This window comes from Rhinoraja longicauda, chromosome 4 (assembly GCF_053455715.1).
Source record: "Rhinoraja longicauda isolate Sanriku21f chromosome 4, sRhiLon1.1, whole genome shotgun sequence".
NCBI classification, from domain to species: Eukaryota; Metazoa; Chordata; class Chondrichthyes; order Rajiformes; family Arhynchobatidae; genus Rhinoraja; species Rhinoraja longicauda.
Window position 1 is genome coordinate 10,857,379 of NC_135956.1, and position 24,442 is coordinate 10,881,820.

Genomic DNA, 24,442 nt, shown 5'->3' on the forward strand with positions numbered 1-24,442 from the left:
ACATTATACTGCATCTGCCATGCCTTTGCCCACTCACCTAACCTATCCAAGTCACGTTGCAGCCTCCTAGCATCCTCCTCACAGCTAACACTGCCCCCCAGCTTCGTGTCATCCGTAAAAGGCATTGGACAGATACATGGATAGGAAAGGTTTTGATGAATATTGGGGTAGGTGTGACCAGCATAGATGGGGGATTCTTGGTAGGCATGGGCAAGTTGGGCCAGAGCCTGTTTCTGTGCTGAATGACTCTATGATTCAAGTACCGTGAATATGTCTCGTATGGTTCAAGTATATGGTGAATACCACAGGGAGATGAGAATGCAATATTCCTTAAATTGCAGTATGGCAATTAAATAACTTTAAATTTAAATGTAAGATTGTCAGTGACATAATTCAAGTAATAACTGTTCCATCGCTCTAAATATTTAAAAAATATAAATATAAATCCTTTAATCTAAATCCTTAACAAATCCTCCAAAAATCCAAAAATCAGCATTTTTACAAAGTAGCAGTTGAGAAAACAGAAGACAAGTCAAGAGTCTTTAGACCTTAGAGGTACAGCGTGGACACAGGCCCTTCGGGCCAACCAGGCCTGTGCCAACCAGGGATCACAAAGTACACTCACACTAACCTACACATTAGACAATAGACAATAGACAATAGACAATAGGTGCAGGAGGAGGCCATTCGGCCCTTCGAGCCAGCACCGCCATTCAATGTGATCATGGCTGATCATTCTCAATCAGTACCCCGTTCCTGCCTTCTCCCCATACCCCCTGACTCCGCTATCCTTAAGAGCTCAATCAAGCTCTCCGTTGAATGCATTCACAGAACTGGCCTCCACTGCCTTCTGAGGCAGAGAATTCCACAGACTCACAACTCTCTGACTGAAAAAGTTTTTCCTCATCTCAGTTCTAAATGGCCTACCCCTTATTCTTAAACTGTGGCCCCTGGTTCTGGACCCCCCCAACATTGGGAACATGTTTCCTGCCTCTAACGTGTCCAACCCCTTAATAATCTTATACGTTTCGATAAGATCCCCTCTCATCCTTCTAAATTCTAGTGTATACAAGCCTAGTCGCTCCAGTCTTTCAACATATGACAGTCCCGCCATTCTGGGAATTAACCTAGTGAACCTACGCTGCATGCCCTCAATAGCAAGAATATCCTTCCTCAAATTTGGAGACCAAAACTGTACACAGTACTCCAGGTGCGGCAATTTGCAATTTTACCCAAGTCAATTCACTGACAAACCATGTACGTCTTTGGAGTGTGGGAGGAAATCGAAGATCTCAGAGAAAATCCATGTGTGGTGGCGGAGACCCGGGTTCGATCCTGTCTGCGGGTGCTGTCTGTCTGGAGTGTGTAGGTTCTCCCCGTGATCACGTGGGTTTTCTCTGAGATCTTCAGTTTCCCCCCGCACTCCAAAGACCTACAGGTATGTCGGTTAATTGGCTTGTTATAAAAGTAAATTGTCTCCAGCGAGTGTAGGATAATGTTAGAATGCGGGGATTGCTGGTCGGTGCGGACTCGGTGGACCAAAGGGCCTGTTTCCCGTTGTACCTCCAAACTAAACTAAACTAAACTAAAAGGTAATGGGGAGAACGTCCAAACTCCGTACAGACAAGGTAAAATCGTCAGGTGCTCCGGTTTCCTCCCACACTCCAAAGACGTACAGGTTTGTAGGCTAACGGAATCAAGGGATACGGGGAGAAAGCAGGAACGGGGTACTGATTTCGGATGATCAGCCATGATCATATTGAATGGCTGTGCTGGCTCGAAGGGTCGAATGGCCCACTCCTGCAACTATTTTCTATGTTTCTATGTAATTGTCCCTAGTGTGTAGGATAGTGCTAGTGTGCGGCATGATCGCTGGTCGGTGCGGACTCGGTGGGCCGAAGGGCCTGTTTCTGCGCTGTATCTTTAAACTAAACTAAACAAACATAGTCAAATCAAACGCAAGTACAATAGATAGAGAAAAGGCGTTGATCTTTGCCTTAGGATGGTAGAACAATCTGGTTTATCTGTATCATGTATCATACATCATGTATCTGTACACTGTGAATGGCGCAAAAGTAATCATGTGTTGTCTTTCCGCTGGCTGGTTAGCACGCAACAAAAGCTTTTCACTGTACCTCTGCACACGTGACAATGAACTAAGCGGAACTGGTTATATTAATGTGTTGATAGGCCAAGTGCTATTGTTTAAATGTTTTTACTATTGTTGTGTATGTATCAGATACAAGAAGTTAATATTCCTAAAATAGACACAAAAAAAGTCAAGGGTGTTTAATTGTCATATGCACCGAAACGGAACTTGAAACTCGTGCTTGTATCTGCAAGGTAGTGAGGCTATTTAACTCGCTGGTGTCAGATTCACGTACCTCAGTGACGCTGGTGAGACCGGTTGCATCCTCCAGTGCCCGCACCAGTAGATGGTAGAGGTGATGCTCGCTTTCATAATCAATGCTGTGGATCAGGCTCAGCTCCCCACTGTGCGCGTTTATCGTGAAGATGTTGCTGGGATTTATCAACAGCGAATAGGACAGAGATCGTCTCTGGAATGAAATGGCTTCCACCACTGTAATTCTACCAAAAGAAAACACGTCCAAAATCATGAGAGGAATAGATCGGCTAGATGCAGAGAGTCTTTTACCCCAGAGTAGGAGAGTCGAGGACCAGAGGACATAGGTTCAAGGTGAAGGGGAAAAGATTTAATAGGAATCCGAGGGGTAACTTTTTCACACAGAGGGTGGTGGGTGGTAAGAGAATAACGTTCAGTGCAAGGTTAAGCCGGCAAAGTCCAATCAAAAATAGTCCAAAGAGGTAGATAGTAGTTCAGCACTGCTCTCTGGTTGTAGTAGGATGAGTCAGTTGCCTGATAAAAGCTGGAAAGAAACCGATTGCAATCATGTATAGTAAGAAAATAACTGCAGATGCTGGTACAAATCGAAGGTATTTATTCACAAAATACTGGAGTATCTCAGCAGGTCAGGCAGCATCTCAGGAGAGAAGGAATGGGTGACGTTTTGGGTCGAGACCCTTCTTCACTCTGAAGAAGGGTCTCGACCCGAAACGTCACCCATTCCTTCTCTCCTGAGATGCAGCCTGACCTGCTGAGTTACTCCAGCATTTTGTGAATAAATGCAATCGTGTATAGTCTTTCCGCTAACTGGATAGCACGCTACAAAAAAAGCTTTTCACTGTACCTCGGCACACGTGACAATAAACTAAACTAATCTAAACTAAACTAAAATAAACTACTCAATACTGCAGCTGATGCAATCACATGAATAACAATTCTGAAAGTGGTGTAAAAGTCATACTGCAAACCTGTGAAATGCAGCTTTGGAATTAAAGGTCTAGCAATGGAAAGAATGGTTGTTTAGCTTTCAATTCCCATCAGATAGAAGTATTTTAATTTTATTAAGCAAATGAAAGTCAATTATGCGCATTATTAGAATCTCAGGGACAAGATAAACTAAAAAATACGAAATGTATTAGACCAGGAGTGTGCGTGATACACAATTTGGAAAGGAATAGAGATTTTCCAAAATCTTTGTAAGTACAAGTTGACTCAAGTTTCATAAGGTCATAGGAAGGAACAGCAGATGCTGGTTTACACTGGAGATAGACACAAAATGCTGGAGTATCTCAGCGGATCTTGGATCTGGGTCTTGATCCGAAACATCACCCATTTCTTCTCTCCAGAGATATTGCCCGTTCCGCTGAGTTACTCCAGCATTTTGTGTCTATCTTTTCATGAGGTCTTGTGTTATATATGAAGGCGTGATGTGAAAACACAATTTAATTTAAATGTTTTACTTTTTTCCCCTGCAGCATCAATAAGAATTAGTCCAGGTGGTCATTTGTATTCCTGCTTGAAACATTTATACCTCAATGAACATTTTAATAATACACTTAACAAAATACAGTTCTTTTCTCTCAAATTTTCTTCCCTCACCTACCGACAGTGTAAATGACTATGTAAAACTGCCCTATGTAAGAAAATAACTGCAGATGCTGGTACAAATCGAAGGTATTTATTTCACAAAATGCTGGAGTAACTCAGCAGGTCAGGCAGCATCTCAGGAGAGAAGGAATGGGTGACGTTTCGGGTCGAGACCCTTCTTCAGACTGAAAACATGTTAACTGCCCAATACTTCGAAGTGAATCCACCTCAATACTTTATAATGAATACCTTATCATTTAGACACAGAGTTTTTCTTTCACATAGCCTGGTGTGAAGAGTGTCTAGGAGTGAATTGAATGATTGAACGATACAGCATGGAAACAGGACATTCGGCCCACTGAGTCCACGCCGACCATCGATCACACGTTTACACTAGTTCCATGTTATCCCACTTTCATATCCACTTGCTACACACTCGGGGCAATTTGCAGATTCCAATTAACCTAGAAACCTGCACATCTTTGGGATGTGGGAGGAAACCGGAGCACCCGGAGGAAACCCATCTGGTCGCAGGGAGAACGTGCAAACTCCACACAGACACAGCCGGAGGCCAGGATCGAACCCAGATCTCTGGCGACAGAGGGCAGTTAGCCTCCGTTTGTGTTGATGCAAAATATTAAAGCATTCAAAAAGGGAATTAAGAATGGTTTAAAATACCAAATTAATTACAATTTCACTTAGAATTGAGGTTTAAATTCATTACCAGCACTTAAAAAAACCAGTGCAGTAGCATGGTGGCGCAGCGGTAGAGTTGCTGCCTTACAGGGTCAGAGACCCGGGCTCCACCCTGACAACCGGTGCTGTCTGCACGGAGTTTGTACGTTCTCCCTGTGACCGCGTGGGATTTCTCCGGGTGCTTCGGTTTCCTCCCACACTCCAAAGACGTATAGGTTTGTAGGTTAGTTGGCCTCTGTAAATTGCTTCTAGTGCGTAGGATAGAACTAGTGTGCAGGGGATCGCTGGTTGGTGCAGACTCGGTGGGCTGTTTCCATACTGCATCTCTAAACTAAACTAGACTAAAGTAAAGTAAAGTAAACTAAACTAACCTATGTTTTGTATAGATTCTGGTTTATAACAAAGATAGACACAAAGTGCTGGAGCAACTCAGCGTGTCAGGCAACATCTCTGGAGAAAAAGGATGGGCGATGTTTGAGGTCGGGACCCTTCTCCAGTCTGAAGAAGGGTCACGACCTGAAACATCGCCCATCCTTTTTCTCCAGAGATGCTGCCTGACCCACTGAGTTGCTCCAGCACTTTGTGTCCAAGCTGTGCTTTCCGAGAATATCGTTTCTGCAGGTGCAAGATAACACTTGACATTTATAGACAATATCCGGGACATGTCAGGGGAGCGGTCTGCTATTGAAGTTGGCGGTGCCGTACACAATCAGGCTCTGTCAGTCACTACTTACGGCAGTCCTGCTGGGGTATTTTCAGAAACATACACGTTGTAGGAAACGTTGGTGAACTGTGGGGGCCTGGAGCCGACCAGGATGAAAACGGAAGCACGAGGTCCTTTGTTTCCGCGCTTATCGACGGCCAGCACAGTCAACACGTACTCGTTGTTCCTCACCAGAGGCAAGCCAGTGGTCCTGATGATGCCAGAGCTTCTGTCAACTTCAAACCTCTCCTCTCCCCCTGCAGGTAGAAGTCACGACAGGTTAGCCACATGAAGAGAGAACACAACGCCAGTCCCAGCCTGTGGCCATTGAGTTATTCTGATTATGTTTCTGCACCACAGCGCGGAGGGAACAGGCCCTTCGGCCCAACTCATCTGTGCTGACCCATCTGAGCCGATTCTACTTGCCCAATCAAAGGCTAAACTCACCCCATCTCATCTCCAGGGTGGCACGGTGGCGCAGCGGTAGAGTTGCTACCTTACAGCGCTTACAGAAACAGGTTCGATCCCAGCTACCGGTGCTTGTCTGTACCTTCTCCCCGTGACCTGTGTGGGCTTTCCCCGAGAATGGTTTCCCTCCCACACTCCAAAGGCGTACAGGTTAATTGGCTTGGTATAAATGTAAAAGATTGTCCCTAGTGTAGAACAGTGTCTATGTGCTGGGATCGCTGGTCGGTGCAGACTCGGTGGGCCGAAGGGCCTGTTTCCGCTCTCTATCTCTAAACTAAACTAAATTTATAGGAAGGAACTACAGGTGCTGGTTTAAACCAAAGATAGACACAACAAGCTGGAGTAACTCAGCGGGACTGGCAGCATCTCTGGCGAGAAGGAAGGAATAGGTGACGTTTCAGATCGAGACCCTTCTTCAGACTAAATCTGCCTGCAAGTGATCCTTATCCCTCATTTTTCTGCATATCCATGTGCCTATCTAAAAGCCTCTTAAACATCACTATCCTACCTGCCTCCAACACCACCCCTGGCAATGCCTTCCAGGGCCCCACCACCCTCTGTGTAAAAACCACCCTGTGCATCTCCATTAAACGTTCCCCCTCTCATAGTTATGCCCTCAAGTGTTGGACATTTCTACCTTGGGAACAAGGTTCTGAGTGTCTCACAATTTTATATACTTTATGAGAGGTCACCTTAGCCTTTGATGTTTGGTCCATTCTATATCCATCAGGTCATAAGTGATCGGAGCAGAATTAGGCCATTCGGCCCATCAAGTCTACTCTGCAATTCAATCGTGGCTGATCTATCTTCCCCTCTCAACCCCATTCTCCTGCCTTCTCCCCATAACCCCTGACACCCGTACTGATCAAGAATCTATCTATCTCTGCCTTAAAAATACCCATTGATGGCCAACACAGCCTTCTGTGGTGATGAATTCCAGAGATTCACCACACTTTGATTAAAGGAATTCCTCCTCATCTCCTTCCGAAAGGATCCCCCCCCATTAATTCTGAGGCTGTGACCTCTGGTCCTAGACTCTCCCACTAGTGGAAACATCCTCTCCGCATCCACTCCATCCCGGCCTTAGGAGTAAAAACACGGGATCAGCTTCAACATAGATAGAGCTCTTAAGGATAGCGGAGTCAGGGGATATGGGGAGAAGGCAGGAACGGGGTACTGATTGAGAATGATCAGCCATGATCAAATTGAATGGCGGTGCTAGCTCGAAGGGCCGAATGGCCTACTCCTGCACCTATTGTCTATTGTCTATAACATTGTCTAAAAAGATTGTGAAAGCTAATTTGGGATATTAGTACAATCAGTAGTTCGAGAAGGATCACCATTTTTCAAACAATATTATTTCTGCAGGGGTTAGTGATATTGCATACATAAAGAATAATTTTATTGAAAACCTCATGCAAATGTCATGTGGATATTAGATTTTTTTCGTAAAATAATAATGATCCCAATCATTTTGTCCCTGACCCACTCACAGTAATCAATTGGCTTACATGAAGATATTTATCATGTTACATTTCCACCCAGCCCGTGATTTCTGTGAATATCAGCCTGGAAAACCCTCGATATTCCATCATTTACCCATCTTAAGGATGCCTCAGTGGTATCATTGCCACACCGTATTACCAGAGTCCTAGTACCAATGTAATGTTATCCATGAAAATGATCAGAAAAATAGTTGTTCTTCTGATTTTGCAATACCTCAAAGTCATTAACTATTTAGTACCAGTTCAAAGGTTGGAACATTATTTTGTTTTGATTTATCAAAACTGTGCTGTAAATGTTTAAAAGGTAAGTGTTTTATAAATTCTCAGAGTTTAAATATTAATGTCATAACGAATAGGAGTGGAATTAGGCCATTTGGCCCATCAAGTCGACTCCACCATTCAGTCGTGGCTGATCTATCTCTCCCTCCTAACCCCATTCTCCTGCCTTCTCCCCATAACCTCTGACACCTGTACTAATCAAGAATCTATCGATCTCTGCCTTAAAAATATCCATTGACGTGTGTCCACAGATCTACAAAATGTGTCAGTTTAGTTTAGTTTAGTTTAGAGACACAGCGGGGAAACAGGTCCTTCGGCCCACCGAGTCCGTGCTGACCATCGATCACCTGTTTACACCTGTTCTATGTTTAGTTTAGAGATACGACTCGGAAGCAGGTCCTTCGGCCCACCGAGTCTGCGCCAACAAAGTGATCTCCGCACACTAGGGACAATTTGACAATTTTATTGAAGCCAATTAACCTGCAAACATGCACGTCTTTGGAGTGCGGGAGGAAACCAAATTAGTTTAACTTCGCATCATGTTCAGCACAGACATAGTGGGCCGAAGGGCCTGTTCCTGTCTGTACTGTTCTATTTTAGCCAGCATGATGTCAATGATGTGGTTCAGTGACAACAAAACACGACTAAAAATATTTTCTTGATTTTCTGTATAGGTTCCCCACTAATATACAATGGCCCCTGGAAATGATCTGTGTGTTCATCTTGGGTGACAAGCCCGGTCTCATTTCTCAACGCGCAATATTTTACTTGCCCGTTGATATTAATGTCTGAGCTCTCAAGTAGACAGCAAAGTGGGCCCCATGTTACAGGAAGATGTTGTCAAGCTGGAAAGGGTACAGAGGAGATTTACGAGGATGTTGCCAGGACTAGAGGGTGTGAGCTATAGGGAGAGGTTGAGCAGGCTGGGTCTCTATTACATGGAGCGCAGGAGGATGAGGGGCGATCTCATAGAGCTGTATAAAATCATGAGGGGAACTAATCACAGAGTCTCTTGCCCAGAGTAGGTAAATCGAGGACCAGAGGACATGGGTTTAAGGTGAAGGGGGAAAGACAATAGGAACCTGAGGTATAACTTTTTCACGCAGAGGGTGGTGGGTGTATGGAATGAGCTGCCAGAGGAGGTAGTTGAGGCAGGGACTATCACAACATTTAAGAAACATTTGACAATAGACAATAGACAATAGACAATAGGTGCAGGAGTAGGCCATTCAGCCCTTCGAGCCAGCACCGCCATTCAATGCGATCATGGCTGATCACTCTCAATCAGTACCCCGTTCCTGCCTTCTCCCCATACCCCCTCACTCCGCTATCCTTAAGAGCTCTATCCAGCTCTCTCTTGAAAGCATCCAACGAACTGGCCTCCACTGCCCTCTGAGGCAGAGAATTCCACACCTTCACCACTCTCTGACTGAAAAAGTTCTTCCTCATCTCCGTTCTAAATGGCCTACCCCTTATTCTCAAACTGTGGCCCCTTGTTCTGGACTCCCCCAACATTGGGAACATGTTATCTGCCTCTAATGTGTCCAATCCCCTAATTATCTTATATGTTTCAATAAGATCCCCCCTCATCCTTCTAAATTCCAGTGTATACAAGCCCAATCGCTCCAGCCTTTCAACATACGACAGTCCCGCCATTCCGGGAATTAACCTAGTGAACCTACGCTGCACGCCCTCCATAGCAAGAACATCCTTCCTCAAATTTGGAGACCAAAACTGCACACAGTACTCCAGGTGCGGTCTCACCAGGGCCCGGTACAACTGTAGAAGGACCTCTTTGCTCCTATACTCAACTCCTCTTGTTACGAAGGCCAACATTCCATTGGCTTTCTTCACTGCCTGCTGAACCTGCATGCTTCCTTTCATTGACTGATGCACTAGGACACCCAGATCTCGTTGAACTCCCCCTCCTCCTAACTTGACACCATTCAGATAATAATCTGCCTTTCTATTCTTACTTCCAAAGTGAATAACCTCACACTTATCTACATTAAACTGCATCTGCCATGTATCCGCCCACTCACACAACCTGTCCAAGTCACCCTGCAGCCTTATTGCATCTTCCTCACAATTCACACTACCCCCCAACTTAGTATCATCTGCAAATTTGCTAATGGTACTTTTAATCCCTTCGTCTAAGTCATTAATGTATATCGTAAATAGCTGGGGTCCCAGCACCGAACCTTGCGGTACCCCACTGGTCACTGCCTGCCATTCCGAAAGGGACCCATTTATCCCCACTCTTTGCTTTCTGTCTGTCAACCAATTTTCTATCCATGTCAGTACCCTACCCCCAATACCATGTGCCCTAATTTTGCCCACTAATCTCCTATGTGGGACCTTGTCGAAGGCTTTCTGAAAGTCGAGGTACACCACATCCACTGACTCTCCCTTGTCAATTTTCCTAGTTACATCCTCAAAAAATTCCAGTAGATTTGTCAAGCATGATTTCCCCTTCGTAAATCCATGCTGACTCGGAATGATCCCGTTACTGCTATCCAAATGCTCAGCAATTTCGTCTTTTATAATTGACTCCAGCATCTTCCCCACCACTGATGTCAGACTAACTGGTCTATAATTACCCGTTTTCTCTCTCCCTCCTTTCTTAAAAAGTGGGATAACATTTGCTATCCTCCAATCCACAGGAACTGATCCTGAATCTATAGAACATTGAAAAATGATCTCCAATGCTTCCACTATTTCTAGAGCCACCTCCTTAAGTACTCTGGGATGCAGACCATCAGGCCCTGGGGATTTATCAGCCTTCAGTCCCATCAGTCTACCCAAAACCATTTCCTGCCTAATGTGGATTTCCTTCAGTTCCTCCATCACCCTAGGTTCTCCGGCCCCTAGAACATTTGGGAGATTGTGTGTATCTTCCTCAGTGAAGACAGATCCAAAGTAACGGTTTAACTCGTCTGCCATTTCTTTGTTCCCCATAATAACAGGTACATGGATAGGACAGGTTTAGAGGGATATGGACCAAACACAGGCAGGTGTTAGAAAGAGCTCCAGGGACTAGTGGAATCAAGGGATGTGGGGAGAAGGCAGGCACGGGTTACTTATTGTGGATGATCAGCCATGATCACAATGAATGGCGGTGCTTGCTCGAAGGGCCAAATGGCCTCCTCCTGCACCTATTTTCTACGTTTCTATGTAGGTGGGACTAGTGTAGCATGGGACGTGTTGGCTGTTTTGGGCAAGTTGTGCTGAAGGGCCTGCTTCCACACTGTATCACTCTATGACTCTATGACTCCAAGTGCTGGCAGGGGACAAAAAACGAATAGTAAAACATTAATAGTAATATAATAACTGACAACTTGGAGAAAGCAAGAGAGCATCTAACACCACCCCATGAAGAGGGCACCTTCACATCAGGATTAGGGGTGTTGGTAGAGGGGTCGACCATAACAAGAAAGCAGGGAGTTTGTGCGCAGCACGGTGGCGCACCGGTATAGTTGCTGCCTTACAGAGCCAGAGACCCGGGTTCGATCCCGACTACGGTTGCTGCCTGTATGGCGTTTGTACGTCCTCCCCATGACCTGCGTGGGTTTACTCCGGGTGCTCCGATTTCCCACCACACTCCAAATACTCACAGGTTTGTAGCTTAATTGGCTTCGGTAAAATAGTAAATTGCCGCCAGTGTCTAGGATAGTGCTAGTGTGTACAGGGTGATGGCTGGTCGGCGTGTGCTCGGTGGGCCGAAGGACCTGTTTCCATGCTGTATCTCTAAAGTCTAAACAAGAATGGAGAAAGGGGAACCTAGTGGTAAAATGAGGAGGGGGGAAAGAACAGAGCATGGAAAGACAACCTAACAACCTCTGTCCTTAACACTGGTGGATGGATGAGGAAAGGTATGGGCCGAGGTACAGGGATATCTACCCGTGAGTGAGGCATCATGGGAGATATCATAGAAAGTTAGGGAAATATAAAATTGATTGAGTGAATTGATTGAAAGATACAGCATCTTTGTCCAATATCCCACAGTCTTGTTTAGTTTGGTTTTGGCATGCAACATGGAAACGGGCCCTTCATCGCACCGAGCCCACACCGGTCACCCATTCACTCTAAGTTCTATGTTATCCCACTTTTTAGTAACCACACCCTATACATCAGGGGCAATGTACAGAGGGCCAATAATTGGGTTAACGTATGATGAGCGTTTGACGGCACTGGGCCTGTACTCGCTGGAGTTTAGAAGGAAGAGGGGGACCTCATTGAAATGTACCATATTGTGGAAGGCCTGGATAGTGGATGTGGAGAGGATGCTTCCACTAGTGGGAGAGTCTAGGACCAGAGGCCCATACCCTCAGAATTAAAGGACGTTCCTTTTGGAAGGAGATGAGGAGGAATCTCTTTAGTCAGAGGGTGGTGAATCTGTGGAATTCTTTGCCACAGAAGGCTGTGGAGGCCATCAGTGGATATTTTTAAGGCAGAGATAGATAGATTCTTGATTAGTCCGGGTGTCAGGGGTTATGGGGAGAAGGCAGGAGAATGGGGTTAGGAGGGAGAGATAGATCAGCCATGATTGAATGGCGGAGTAGGTGGCTGTGGAGGTCAAGTCAGTGGATTTTGTTAATGCGATTGGCCGACTTTCTTTCTTACCTTCCGTGAGAAAGTATTCCATTCCATCGGCAGAGTGATCGGAGTCATCCCAGGCGGAAAGCTGGAAAACTGGAGTAGCCTTCATAGCATCCGGAGACACGACTGTTAAGTACGGGAACAGCCGCATTGTCCACACGGGAAAACTTTCCCTCAACAACTTAATCGTCAAATGGCAAAGGTGCCAGTCGTCGCCTGCAACAAACAGCACATTTTTCTCACAAATAGATCATGACCTTTCTTACATCCTATGCAATTTTTTTCCAATTAAATCCTAACGCTCAGTTTCAGTTTCTGTTTAGTTCATTGTGAAATGTACCGAGGTACAGTGAAAAGCTTTTGTTGCGTGCTAACCAGTCAGCGGAAAGACAATACTTGATTACAATCGAGCCATTTAGAGTATAGATACATGATAAGGGAATAACGTTTAGTGCAAGGTAAAGCCAGCAAAGTCCGATCAAAGATCGTCCGAGAGTCACCAAAGAGGTAGTTAGTAGTTCAGCACCGCTCTCTGATTGAGGTAGGTATCACATAATGCTGGAGTAACTCGGCGGGTCAGGCAGCATCTAGGAGAGAGGGAATGGGTGATGTTTCGGGTCGAGACCCTTCTTCAGACTGATGCACACTCTGATTGTGGCAGGATGGTTCAGTTACCTGATAACAGCTGGGAAAACGCTAATAAAGAACCTGTCAATCTCCCCTTGGCCTCCCCTGCTATCTGGCAATGAATTCCACAGATTCCCCACCTTCTGATGTGGCTGCACAGTGGCGCAGCATTAGCACTGCTGTCTTACAGCGCCAGAGACCCAGGTACAATCCCGACTACGGGTGCCATCTGTACGGAGTCTGTACATTCTCCCCGTGACCACGTGGGTTTTCCCCGGGATCTCTGGTTTCCCCCCACACTCCAAAGACGTAAAAGTTTGTAGGTTAGTTGGCTTTGGTAAGAATATTGTAGTCAAGATCGAACCCGGGTCGCTTGCGCTGTAAGGCAGCAACTCTGGTGCAGGGAGAGGAGATTCCTTCAACCTGGCATCATTACGTCATAAGGAATAGGAGTAGAATCAGGCCATTCGGCCCATCAAGTCTACTCTGCCATACAATCATGTCTGATCTATCTCTCGCTCCTAACCCCAAAATCCTGTCTTCTCCCCATAACCTCTGACACCTGCACTAATCAAGAATCTATCTATCTATCTCTGCCTTAAAAATATCCACTGACTTGGCCTCCACAGCCTTTTGTTGCAAATAATTCCACAGATTCATCACCCTCTGACTAAAGAAATTCCTCATCATCTCCTTCCTAAAAGAACATCCTTTAATTCTGAGGCGATGACCTCTAGTCCCAGACTCTCCCACTGGTGGAAACATCCTCTCCACATTCACTCTACCCAAGCCTTTCACTATTCTCTATGTTTCAATGAGGTCACCCCTCATTTTTTTAAACTCCAGCGAGTACAGGCCCAGTGCCGACAAACGCTCATCATATGTTAAGGGCCTGTCCCACTTGGGGCGATTTTATAGGCGACTGCCGGCGACTGTCAAAGTCGTAGCAGATCGCCAAAATTTACTTTTACCCGACGACAATGACCACGACAATGCCAAGTCAGGTCGAGATTACAGCGTCTTCGGAAACATCGCGAAATTCCCACGCTTATCAATGCTTCCCCGGCATCCTAATATTCGCTGAAATCACTGACAAGTCTGTAATTACTTGAGAGTTTTGAAATATAACATCTTGCCCGGGTTACTTCACGGTAACCAAGCTTCACGGTAACAAGGCATAAACTGGATTGACTTCCAGTTTACTAATAGCAGTATTAAGAAACGTAATTTTAAACGTGGTTAAATGGATTTTTGTGCGGAGTGTGGGCATTCTTTGAAAATGTACGGGAGATGCATATCTGGTTTCTGGGTTGCATATCTGGGTTGGGAGCCTACTTTAAATGTAATCGCTGATGGCCATAAACATCGCGAAATTCCCACGCTTACCTGACCGTCTAACTGTCGCCTCCAATCTACCTGTCAAATGTCCTGACGGTAAATAAATTGGTTAAACACACGTATTTTATGTTATCTTCAAATGACTTTACTTAATTTAATATTACGTGCGTCTAAATGCATCTAAGACAACCTAGCAAACCTGGGGACAGCATGCGACAGCGCCCGCAATAAGCTACGATACCTGGCGACAAGCCAGCTGTCGCCGAGAGATTTCAAACCGGTTGATTTCTCAGCGACGCGCCGAGATCGACTACGATTCTTTGGAGACTCCTCACGATCATGCCCGCTGTCGGCTAATGGAGTGTGTTTGGGGAGCGGGGCTGAGTGTGTTCGCCTAACGGAGGTTGCAAAGCAACCCGCCTCCCGGCCATTGGTAGAGCGGGAGCATGTGGCCGCTGGCTGGGTGAGGTCACATGGGGCACGGGGCGGTGACGTCACCTTGTCCCTTATTTGCGACTGAGATAGTTGGCACCCCTAACGCCCGCTCACTGTAGGCCTGGACACTGTAGCCCGTGGGCCATGGTAGTCCCGGACAGTGCAGGTAGACACACAATGCTGGAGTAACTCAGCGGGTCATGCAACATCTCGGGAGAGAAGGAATGGGTGATGTTTCAGGTCGAGACCTTGAAGAGTCGAGTCTGAAGAAGGGTCTCGACCCGATACGTCACCCATTCCTTCTCTCCTGAGATGCTGCCTGACCTGCTGAGTTACTCCAGCATTGTGTGTCTACCTTCGATTTTAACCAGCATCTGCAGTTTTTTTAACGTATGGTGTAGGCCCGGGCACCGCCTTACGGAGGTTGCATAGCAACCTGCCTCCCAGCCCGGGCGGCTGCCATTGATGGAGCGGGAGCACGTGGCCGCTGGCTGGGTGAGGACACGTGGGGCGTGGAGTGGTGACGTCACCTTGTCCCGTATTTGGGAGTGAGGAAGTTGGCAACCCTGTTCCTCAGATAAGGGCCCCAAAATGGCTTTGCTTGGCATGAAGGGCCTGTTCCTATGCTGTACTGTTCTATGGATACACAGCATGCTGTCTCCACTTGAATGACTCCAAGATTTCTATGACACTGATGCTGCCTGTAAAATTAATTCATATACTTATCCTTCTGTGAATGCAAGGAAGCTGGTATTTTAAATTTTACTTCCAGCTTATTTTCAAGTACAGTATGTCCTCCAGTTTTACATTTCTGGCTTAATTAAGGATAATAATCTGTATTTCATCTATTCTATTTAATATTTTACACATTCATGTGAAGGTCCTTCTTAATTGCATCTTTTCATACTGCAAAGCTAAAGCCTGTCTAATCTCCCCTCATTCTTTTTCATTTGGCCACGGTGTCGTTTGTTTGTGTCCCGGCTGATTCCATGAAAGTGTGAGTTTGGTTCTGTGATAACATGCCAACCTCAGTCAGCCAATTACCAATTCAAATCCCAACCCGGGACTAGAGTGTAATCTAAGCTGGCATTTCAATGCAGGTTTGAGAGAGCACGGCACTGCTGGCAAGCTGCACTGCTCCTCACAGCTAACAATGTGCAGGAAGGAACTGCAGATGCTGGTTTAAACCGAAGATAGACACAAAAAGCTGGAGTAACTCAGCGGGGCAGGCAGCATCTCTGGAGCCAAGGAATGGGTGACGCTTTGGGTCAAGACCCTTCTTCAGACGGCTAACAACGGCCTGTTTCCTTTATCATCGTTATTTTTTTGCATATCTTTCATTCATTGTTCTTTATCTCTCTTATCTCTCGTTTCCCTTATCCCTAACCAGTCTGAAGAAGGGTCTCGACCCGAAACGTCACCCATTCCTTATCTCCAGAGATGCTGCCTGACCCCTCTGAGTTATTCCAGCTTTTTGTGTCTATCTTCAGGATCTGCAGTTCCTTCCTGCTTTGTTTAGTTGAGTTTAGTTCGCTTGAGAGATCCAGGGCGGAAACAGGCCCTTCGGCCCACTGAGTCCGCGCCGATCAGCGATCCCCGTACACTCACACTATCCTTCATGCGCTGGGGACAATTTTTCAATTATACCAAACCAATTAACCTACAGACATGGACGTCCTTGGGGTGTGGGAGGAAACTGGAGCACCCGGAGAAAACCTACGTGGTCACGGGGAGAACGTACAAACTCCATACAGACAGCACCCGTAGTCAGGATCGAATCCGTGTCTCTGGCGCTCGAAGGCAGCAACTCTACCGCTGTGCCACCGTGCCGCTCTCTGGAATAAAGTCCTTAAATAAAATATTATGTATGCATCACTGGCACTTACTGACCTACGCATTGATTTTGAGATGACTAGAATACCAGGTGAGCAGTCCTGAACTACCGTCTACCTCATTGGAGACCCTCGGACTACATTTGATCGGGATGTATTGAATTTATCTTACACTATCTTTGTGTCTATCTTCGGTTTAAACCAGCATCTGCAGTTCCTTCTTACATATGATTGAATGGCGGAGTAGATTTGATGGGCCAAATGGCCTAATTCTGCTCCTAGAACTTATGACCTTAAGACATGGCTCATCAAACCAGATGCCCCCCTGATAATATTTAACTGGTGCCATGAAGTCATAAGAATCTATCTGTCTCTGCCTTAAAAATATCCACTGATGGCCTCCACAGCCTTCTGTGGCAAAGAATTCCACAGATTCACCACCCTCTGACTAAAGAAATTCCTCCTCTTCTTCCTAAAAGAACATCCTTTAATTCTGAGGCCAAGACCTCTAATCCTAGACTCTCCCACTAGTGGAAATATCCTCTCCACATCCACTCTATCCAGGCCTTTCACTATTCTGTACGTTTCAACGAGGTCCCCCCTCATCCTTCCAAACTCCAGCGAATACAGGCCCAGTGCCGTCAAACGCTCACTCATTGATCATCTGGGAGATAGACAATGAGTGAGGCTTCGGTAGTGAGCAGGCCCCAGGCGGGAAAACCAGAGAGGCCCCACTACCAAAAACATCCAGACAGCATCTGACATCTGGCAAAACTAGGCCAAAGCTTCATCTTCTGTCAAAGCGAAGGCATTTAAAAACAGTTATAATTGCTTTAAATATTTGAACGAAAATTACTGAAAAAAATAAAATTAATTAAGACTACATTAGAATTAATTAAAATTAATGAACATTTAAATTAAATGAAACATTAAAAAATACTGATTTTTTTTAGTCCTTACAGAGTACTGAATACTCAATACAGGAGTTTGAAAACGCACACCTCCAGATTCAGGGACAGTTTCTTCCCAGCTGTTATCAGGCAACTGAACCAGTCTGAAGAAGGGTCTCGACACGAAACGTCACCCATTCCTTCTCTCCTGAGATGCTGCCTGACCTGCTGAGTTACTCCAGCATTTTGTGAATAAATACCTTTGATTTGTACCAGCATCTGCAGTTATTTTCTTATACTACCTGAACCATCCTCCCATCAGCTCGATTGTGGTCCTGATCTCCTATCAACCTCATTGGAGACCTTGGAACTATTTTAAATTAGACATCAATGTTATAACTTTGCACTAAATGTTGTACCTACCATGTGGTGGCGCAGTGGTAGAGTTGCTGCCTTACGGCGCCAGAGACCCGGGTTCCATCCTGACCACGGTGCTATCGGTATGGAGGCTATACATTCTCTATGTGACCTTGTGGGTTTTCTCCGGGTGCTCCGGTTTACTCCCACACTCTAAAGAGGTACATGTTTATAAGTTAATTGGCTTCTATAAATTGCCCCTGGTGTGTAGGATAGTGCTAGTGAACAGGGTGATCGCTGGTCGGCGCTGACTCGGTGGGCCGAAGGGCCTGTTTCCACACTGTATCTCAAACGTCTGAATGCCTAGCCAGCACCATTGGTCTCAATGTTTAGAATGGAATATGCTGCCCTCCAATATTCTGCACTCTGCATCTTCCCCTTTGCTCCATCTATTGTACTTGAGTTTGACTTGATTGTATCTATGTATGGTATACCTGACCGGTTTGGATAGCGTGAAAAACAACGCTTTTTACTGTATCTCAAAAGAACGACACAAAGTACTGCAGTAACTCAGCAGGTCAGGCACCATCTCTGGAGAACATGGATAGCCAACGTTTCAGTTCGGGACCCTTCTTCAAACTGAATCAGAAGAAGGGTCCCGACCCAAAACGCCACCTATCTATGTCCTCCAGAGTTGCTGCCTGGCCCGCTGAGTTACTCTAGCACTTTGTGTCCTTTTTTTGTAAACCTGCCTCTGCAGTTCCTTGTTTATATATTCACCTCATTACATGTGACGATAATTATCCCAAGCCGGTCTACTGAATAATTTCAGGCCAGTCCGAGACTCAGCAGTAGGGCCAAATAGTTACAACAAGAATATTCTTGTGAATATAAGAAGCAGGAGCAGGAATATGCCAAATTGCCCCATTTATTGCAAGTGGAAGGTGGGGGGGGGGGGGGGGGGGGAGGTCATTTATAAGAAAGTCATGCAATAACCGTGGTACATCTGGTGAGCTACAGAGGGTTTTAGCCTTGTTTGGGAAGGAATATACTTGCATTAGAGGCAAAGCATAGAAAAGGTTGCGTAAGATGCTATAAAGAATATTTTGCTTTTGTTAATCAAGTCAGGAAGGCTGGCTATTGAACACTAATTAGGCCACATCGAGAGTACTGCGTGCAGGAAAGCAAGAGTGTGCAAAAACGACTCAAGGTGTGTAGGAAAAAAAAACTGCAGGTGCTGGCTTAAATCGAAGGTAGACACAAAATACTGGAGTAACTCAGCGGGTCAGGCAGCATCTCTGGAGAGAAGGAATGGGTGACGTTTCGGGTCGAGACCCTTCATCTGACTGATGTCAGGGGAGGGGGTGGGACAACAGATAGGATGTAGTCGGAGACACGAAGACTAGTGGGCGAACTGGGAAGGGGGAGGGGATAGAGAGGGGAAGCAGGGACTGCCTGGAGTTAGAGAAGTCAATGTTCATACCGCTGGGGTGTAAACTACCCAAGCGAAATATGAGGTGCTGTTCCTCCAATCTACTTTCAAAAACTACTCAGTGTTAGGGGCAGCACAGTGACGCAGCGGTAGAGCTGCAGCTTCGCGACACCAGAGACCTGGGTTCGATCCCGACCTCGGGTGCTGCCTGAGTGGAGTTTGCACGTTCTCCCTGTCACCACGTCGGATTCCTCCGGGTGCTCCGGTTTCCTCCCACATTCCAAAGACGTGCGGGTTTGTAGGTTGATGGGCCTCTATAAATTGCCGCTAGTACACTGTTACACTGTAACAGCTCAATTATAATCATGTACAGTCTTTCCGCTAACTGGACAGCACGCAACAAAAAGCTTTTCATTGTACAATAGACAATAGGTGCAGGAGGAGGCCATTCGGCCCTTTGAGCCAGCACCGCCATTCAATGTGATCATGGCTGATCATTCTCAATCAGTACCCCGTTCCTGCCTTCACCCCATACCCCCTGACTCCGCTATCCTTAAGAGATCTATCTAGCTCTTTCTTGAATGCATTCAGAGAATTGGCCTCCACTGCCTTCTGAGGCAGAGAATTCCACAGATTCACAACTCTCTGACTGAAAAAGTTTTTCCTCATCTCCGTTGTAAATGGGCTACCCCTTATTCTTAAACTGTGGCCCCTTGTTCTGGACGCCCCCAACATTGGGAACATGTTTCCTGCCTCTAACGTGTCCAACCCCTTAATAATCTTATACGTTTCGATAAGATCCCCTCTCATCCTTCTAAATTCCAGTGTATACAAGCCTAGTCGCTCCAGTCTTTCAACATATGACAGTCCCGCCATTCCGGGAATTAACCTAGTAAACCTACGCTGCACGCCCTCAATAGCAAGAATATCCTTCCTCAAATTTGGAGACCAAAACTGCACCTCGGTACACGTGACAATAAACAAAACTAACTTGTGGGATAACTAGTGTGGATGGAGGGAACTCGGTGGGCCGAAGAGGTTGCTTCCATGCAGTATCTCTAAACTAAACTAAAAGTACCAGAGATTCCAGAAATCTGAAACAAGAGTATAAATGCTGGAAATACTCAGCAGACTGGGTAGCAGGTTAATCGGAGTCAGAAGGAGAGTCAATGTTTCTGAAGATTGTAGCATGTCTAACCTGATGCAGGATTGATGAACAAATTTAGTTTAGAGATACAGCATGGAAACAGACCCTTTGGCCCACCGGGTCCGCGCCAACCAGTGGTCACCCGGGGACTAGTGTAGGAAAATAACTGCAGATGCTGGTACAACTCGAAGGTATCACAAAATGCTGGAGTAACTCAGCAGGTCAGGCAGCATCTAGGAGAGAGCGGAAATGGGTGACGTTTCGGGTCGAGACCCTTCGTCAGCTCAAAACGTCACCCATTCCCTCTCTCCTAGATGCTGCCTGACCTGCTGAGTTACTCCAACATTTTGTGATACCCGCACACTAGTTCTATCCAACAATTTATAGAAGTCAATTTATCTACAGACCCGTACTTCTTTGCAGTGTGGGAGAAAACCGGAGCACCTGGAGAAAACCCACGCAGGTCAGTCACAGTGGGAACGTACAAACTCCATACAGACAGCACCGTAGTCAGGATCAAATCCGGATCGCTGGCGCTGTAAGGCAGCAACTCTACCGCTGCGCAACTATTATTTAGTTATTTAATAACTGAAATCCGTGTTTAAATATTGGACTTTTGGATGGTCGTGAAGTGATGTTTGTAATTTTCATGGGTTTGCCAGTAATATTCAGTCAATTAAGTTAAAAAAATATTATGAAAGGTTATTAAATAATAAGTTGACGTAAGTGTGACACTAAATTTGACTCTGTGACTGTAATAATCTTTAGGCCTTTCTAGACAATGCAATGTGTGAGAAGCAGGTGGGGCATCTTGGTTGGCATGGGCAAGTTGGGCCAAAGGGCCTGTTTCCGTGCTAGTTGGTTGTAAGTCTTCACCTGTGCAGCTTTAAAGTGATGGGATTGTGAATAATCCATTGTTGATACCCATGGACTGCAAAAGAAAAATAATTACTTTCCCAGTTCCATTGCAGGAGAGTTACAAGGGACTAAAAATATATATTCAGGATGATTTAGATTCAGATTTAGATTTAGATTTAGATTTAGATTTTAGATTTAGAGATACAGTGTAGAAACAGGCCCTTCGGCCCACCGGGTCCGCGCCGTCCAGCGATCCCCGCACATTAACACCCTAGGGACAATTTTTACATTTGCCCAGCCAATTAACCTACATACCTGTACGTCTTTGGAGTGTGGGAGGAAACCGAAGATCTCGGAGAAAACCCACGCAGGTCATGGGGAGAACGTACAAACTCCATACAGACGGCGCCCGTAGTCAGGGTCGAACCTGAGTCTCCGGCGCTGTATTCGCTGTAAGGCAGCAACTCTACCGCTGCGCCACCGTGACCGCCCTTGAGGCAATGGAATGACAATTATGACATTTAATGGCAAGAATGGGGTAGCACGGTGGTGCAGTGGTAGAGTTGCTGCCTTACAGTGTCAGAGGCCCCGATTCGTTCCTGACCGCGGGTGCTGTCTTTACAGAGTTTGTGCGTTCTCCCTGTGACCGTGTGGGTTTTCTCCAGTTTCCTCCAACACTCCAAAGACGTGCGGGTTTTTAGGTTAATTGGCTTCTGTAAATTGTCCCCAGTGTGTAGGGTATGACTACTGTACGATCAGCGTGGACTCTGTGGACTGAAGGGGCTGTCTCCATGCTGTGTTTGTATAGTATACTATACCAAAGATGTGCAGGTTTGTAGGTTAATTGGCTTCTGGAAATTGTCCCTCGTGTTCACAAGTTCACAAGTTATAGGAGTAGAATTAGGCCATTCAGCCCATCGAGTGTGCTCCCCCATTCAATCATGGCTGATCTCTCCTAATCCCATTTTCCTGCCTTCTCCCCATAACCCTTGACACCCGTTCTGATCAAGAATTTGTCCATCTCTGCCTTAAACATATCCACTGAATATCCACTAAAAATATCCACGGCCATCCATGGCAATGAGTTCCACGGATTAACTACCCTCTGACTGAAGAAGTTCCTCCTCACCTCCTTTCTAAAAAAGCGTCCTTTAATTCAGAGGCTTTGCCCTCTGGACCTGGACTCTCCCACCAGTGGAAACATCCTCTCCACATCCACTCTATCTCTGCCTTTCATTATTCTGTGTGTTATTTGTGCGTAGGATGGAACGGGGGGGTCGCTGGTCGGCGTGGACTCGAGGGCCAAAGGACCTGTTTCCACGCTGCATCCCTAAACTAAACTAAATTAAGAGATATCTCTCAGACTCACGTTACAAGCAGCAGTACGATGCCTCTGGGATTCAACCTGGGTGAGAAAAAAATTGTAACTCCTGTGATCTTTTGAACTTCAAGCCTCAAATCTCATTTGGGACAGGAGCTTTTAAAGTAGTAAATAAAAAAGGCATTGACATCCGCGCCTCAGACACGGACAGCTGGTAGACCCATCAGCTGCCGGTGAAGAGTCATTTATTTTTTTAACGGTAACTGTGGACGTTAATTCCCAGATTGAGTCTGGCTTCGGTATTTCATGAGGTGAACTGCTTTTGAAGAGGGTCTCCTTGATGGACTGAGCAGCTCGGAAAGAATGGAGTCGCATTCCTTTCAGAAGCACGGGGCTTTAGAAATCAATGGAGTCTTGATAGCGCTCAAATTTGAGGCAAAGAAAAGCGCACAGTGGGAGGTGGCTGTTGGGACAAAATAGCCCTTTGCCAGCTCTCCGTAACCACAGAGGCCCATCTGCTTGATGGGATTCAGCGCTAATTAACATGCCCCCTTTCTTCCATTGTCCTCGTACCGCAGTTCAGAGCTCCCAGCCTTGAATGTATCTCCTCTGGGCATGCTGCTGTTTAATTGGCAACACCAATCCTTTTCATTTTGAGGAATGATCAGTGGCTCAGCGACACCAGTAATGGAAGTGTGCCATGAATATAATGATCAGAGTTAAAAACAGGCTGACCTCTTCTTTTCGCTTAGTCCAGTTTAGAGGTACAGCGCGGAAACAGGCACTTCAGCCCATCGAGTCCGCACCGACCAGTGATCCCCGCACACTAACACCATCCTACACACACTAGGGACAATTTACATTTATACCAAGCCAATTAACCTACAAACCTGTACGTCTTTGGAGTGTGGGAGAAAACCGAAGATCTCGGAGAAAACCCACTCGGTCACGGGGAGAACGTACAAACTCCGTACAGACAACACCCATGGTTAGGATCAAACCCGGGTCTGGCTCTGTAAGGCAGCAACTCTACCGCTGCGCCACCGTGCAAGAGTGGGTGAAGTTTGGGGTTGAGACCCTTCTTCAGACCCTCTCCCTTCAGCCTGCGAAGTGCCGGTTGGTGGGTGAAGGGGAGAGCCGGAGAGGATGGAAGGGAGAGAATTATTGACTGACGGCAGTCCTTGAGATTAAACACAAATAGTTTGTCGTTCGACAAACATACCAGTTTTTCATTTGCGTAGGTCTGCAGAATAAACAGCGACAAGGTGCCATTAATGTAGAGTCCATCTAGATAATCACGCACATCATTTGGACGGCAGACCGGGAATCTCAAATTTGCACAGCTAAACAAACAACTAGTTAAAGCCCTCACAGTGACAATCCACTCCTAACCCTTTCATCAAATGCTCACTCTCAATTAACGCTACCATGGACAAAACATACCAGCGTTTCTGTATATGGGTCGGCTGGGCTTGTATTCACTGGAATTTAGAAGGATGTGAGGGGATCTTATAGAAACATATGAAATTCCTAAGGGATTGGACAGGCCAGATGCAGGAAAAATGTTCCCGATGTTGGGGGAGTCCAGAACCAGGGGTCACAGTTTATGAAAAAGGGGTAGGCCATTTAGGACCGAGATGAGGAAAAACTTTTTCATCCAGATAGTTGTGAAAGTGTGGAATTCTCTGCCACAGAAGGCAGTGGAGGCCGATTCACTGGTTATTTTCAAGAGAGAGAGTTAGATTTAGCTCTTAGGGCTAACGGAATCGAGGGATATCGGGAGAAAGCAGGAAAGGGGTACTGATTTTGGATGATCAGCCATGATCATATTGAATGGCGGCGCTGGCTCGAAGGGCCGAATGGCCTACTCCTGCACCCATTTTCTATATTTCCATGTTTCTATAGTGTCACTGTAGTCTGCATGCCAATGAATAAACAGATGCATGCATTTCTTCTGCATCCTAAAGGACATTGGTGAAAAACAAGTTTCGTTTAGTTTAAAG

General features: G+C 45.9%; 1 protein-coding gene across 1 annotated transcript in view; it reads right to left on the reverse strand.

Annotated features, from left to right (window-relative positions):
* LOC144592993 (neural-cadherin) overlaps nt 1-24,442 on the reverse strand; it is a 151,491-nt gene that overhangs the window by 103,976 nt on the left and 23,073 nt on the right. Inside the window, exons 2-5 of the mRNA XM_078398408.1 lie at nt 23,613-23,726; nt 12,227-12,418; nt 5,383-5,608; nt 2,385-2,589 (exon numbers count right to left, since the gene is read on the reverse strand). Coding sequence (XP_078254534.1) covers nt 2,385-2,589; nt 5,383-5,608; nt 12,227-12,418; nt 23,613-23,726 — 737 coding nt within the window. The remainder of the gene's footprint in view (nt 1-2,384; nt 2,590-5,382; nt 5,609-12,226; nt 12,419-23,612; nt 23,727-24,442) is intronic.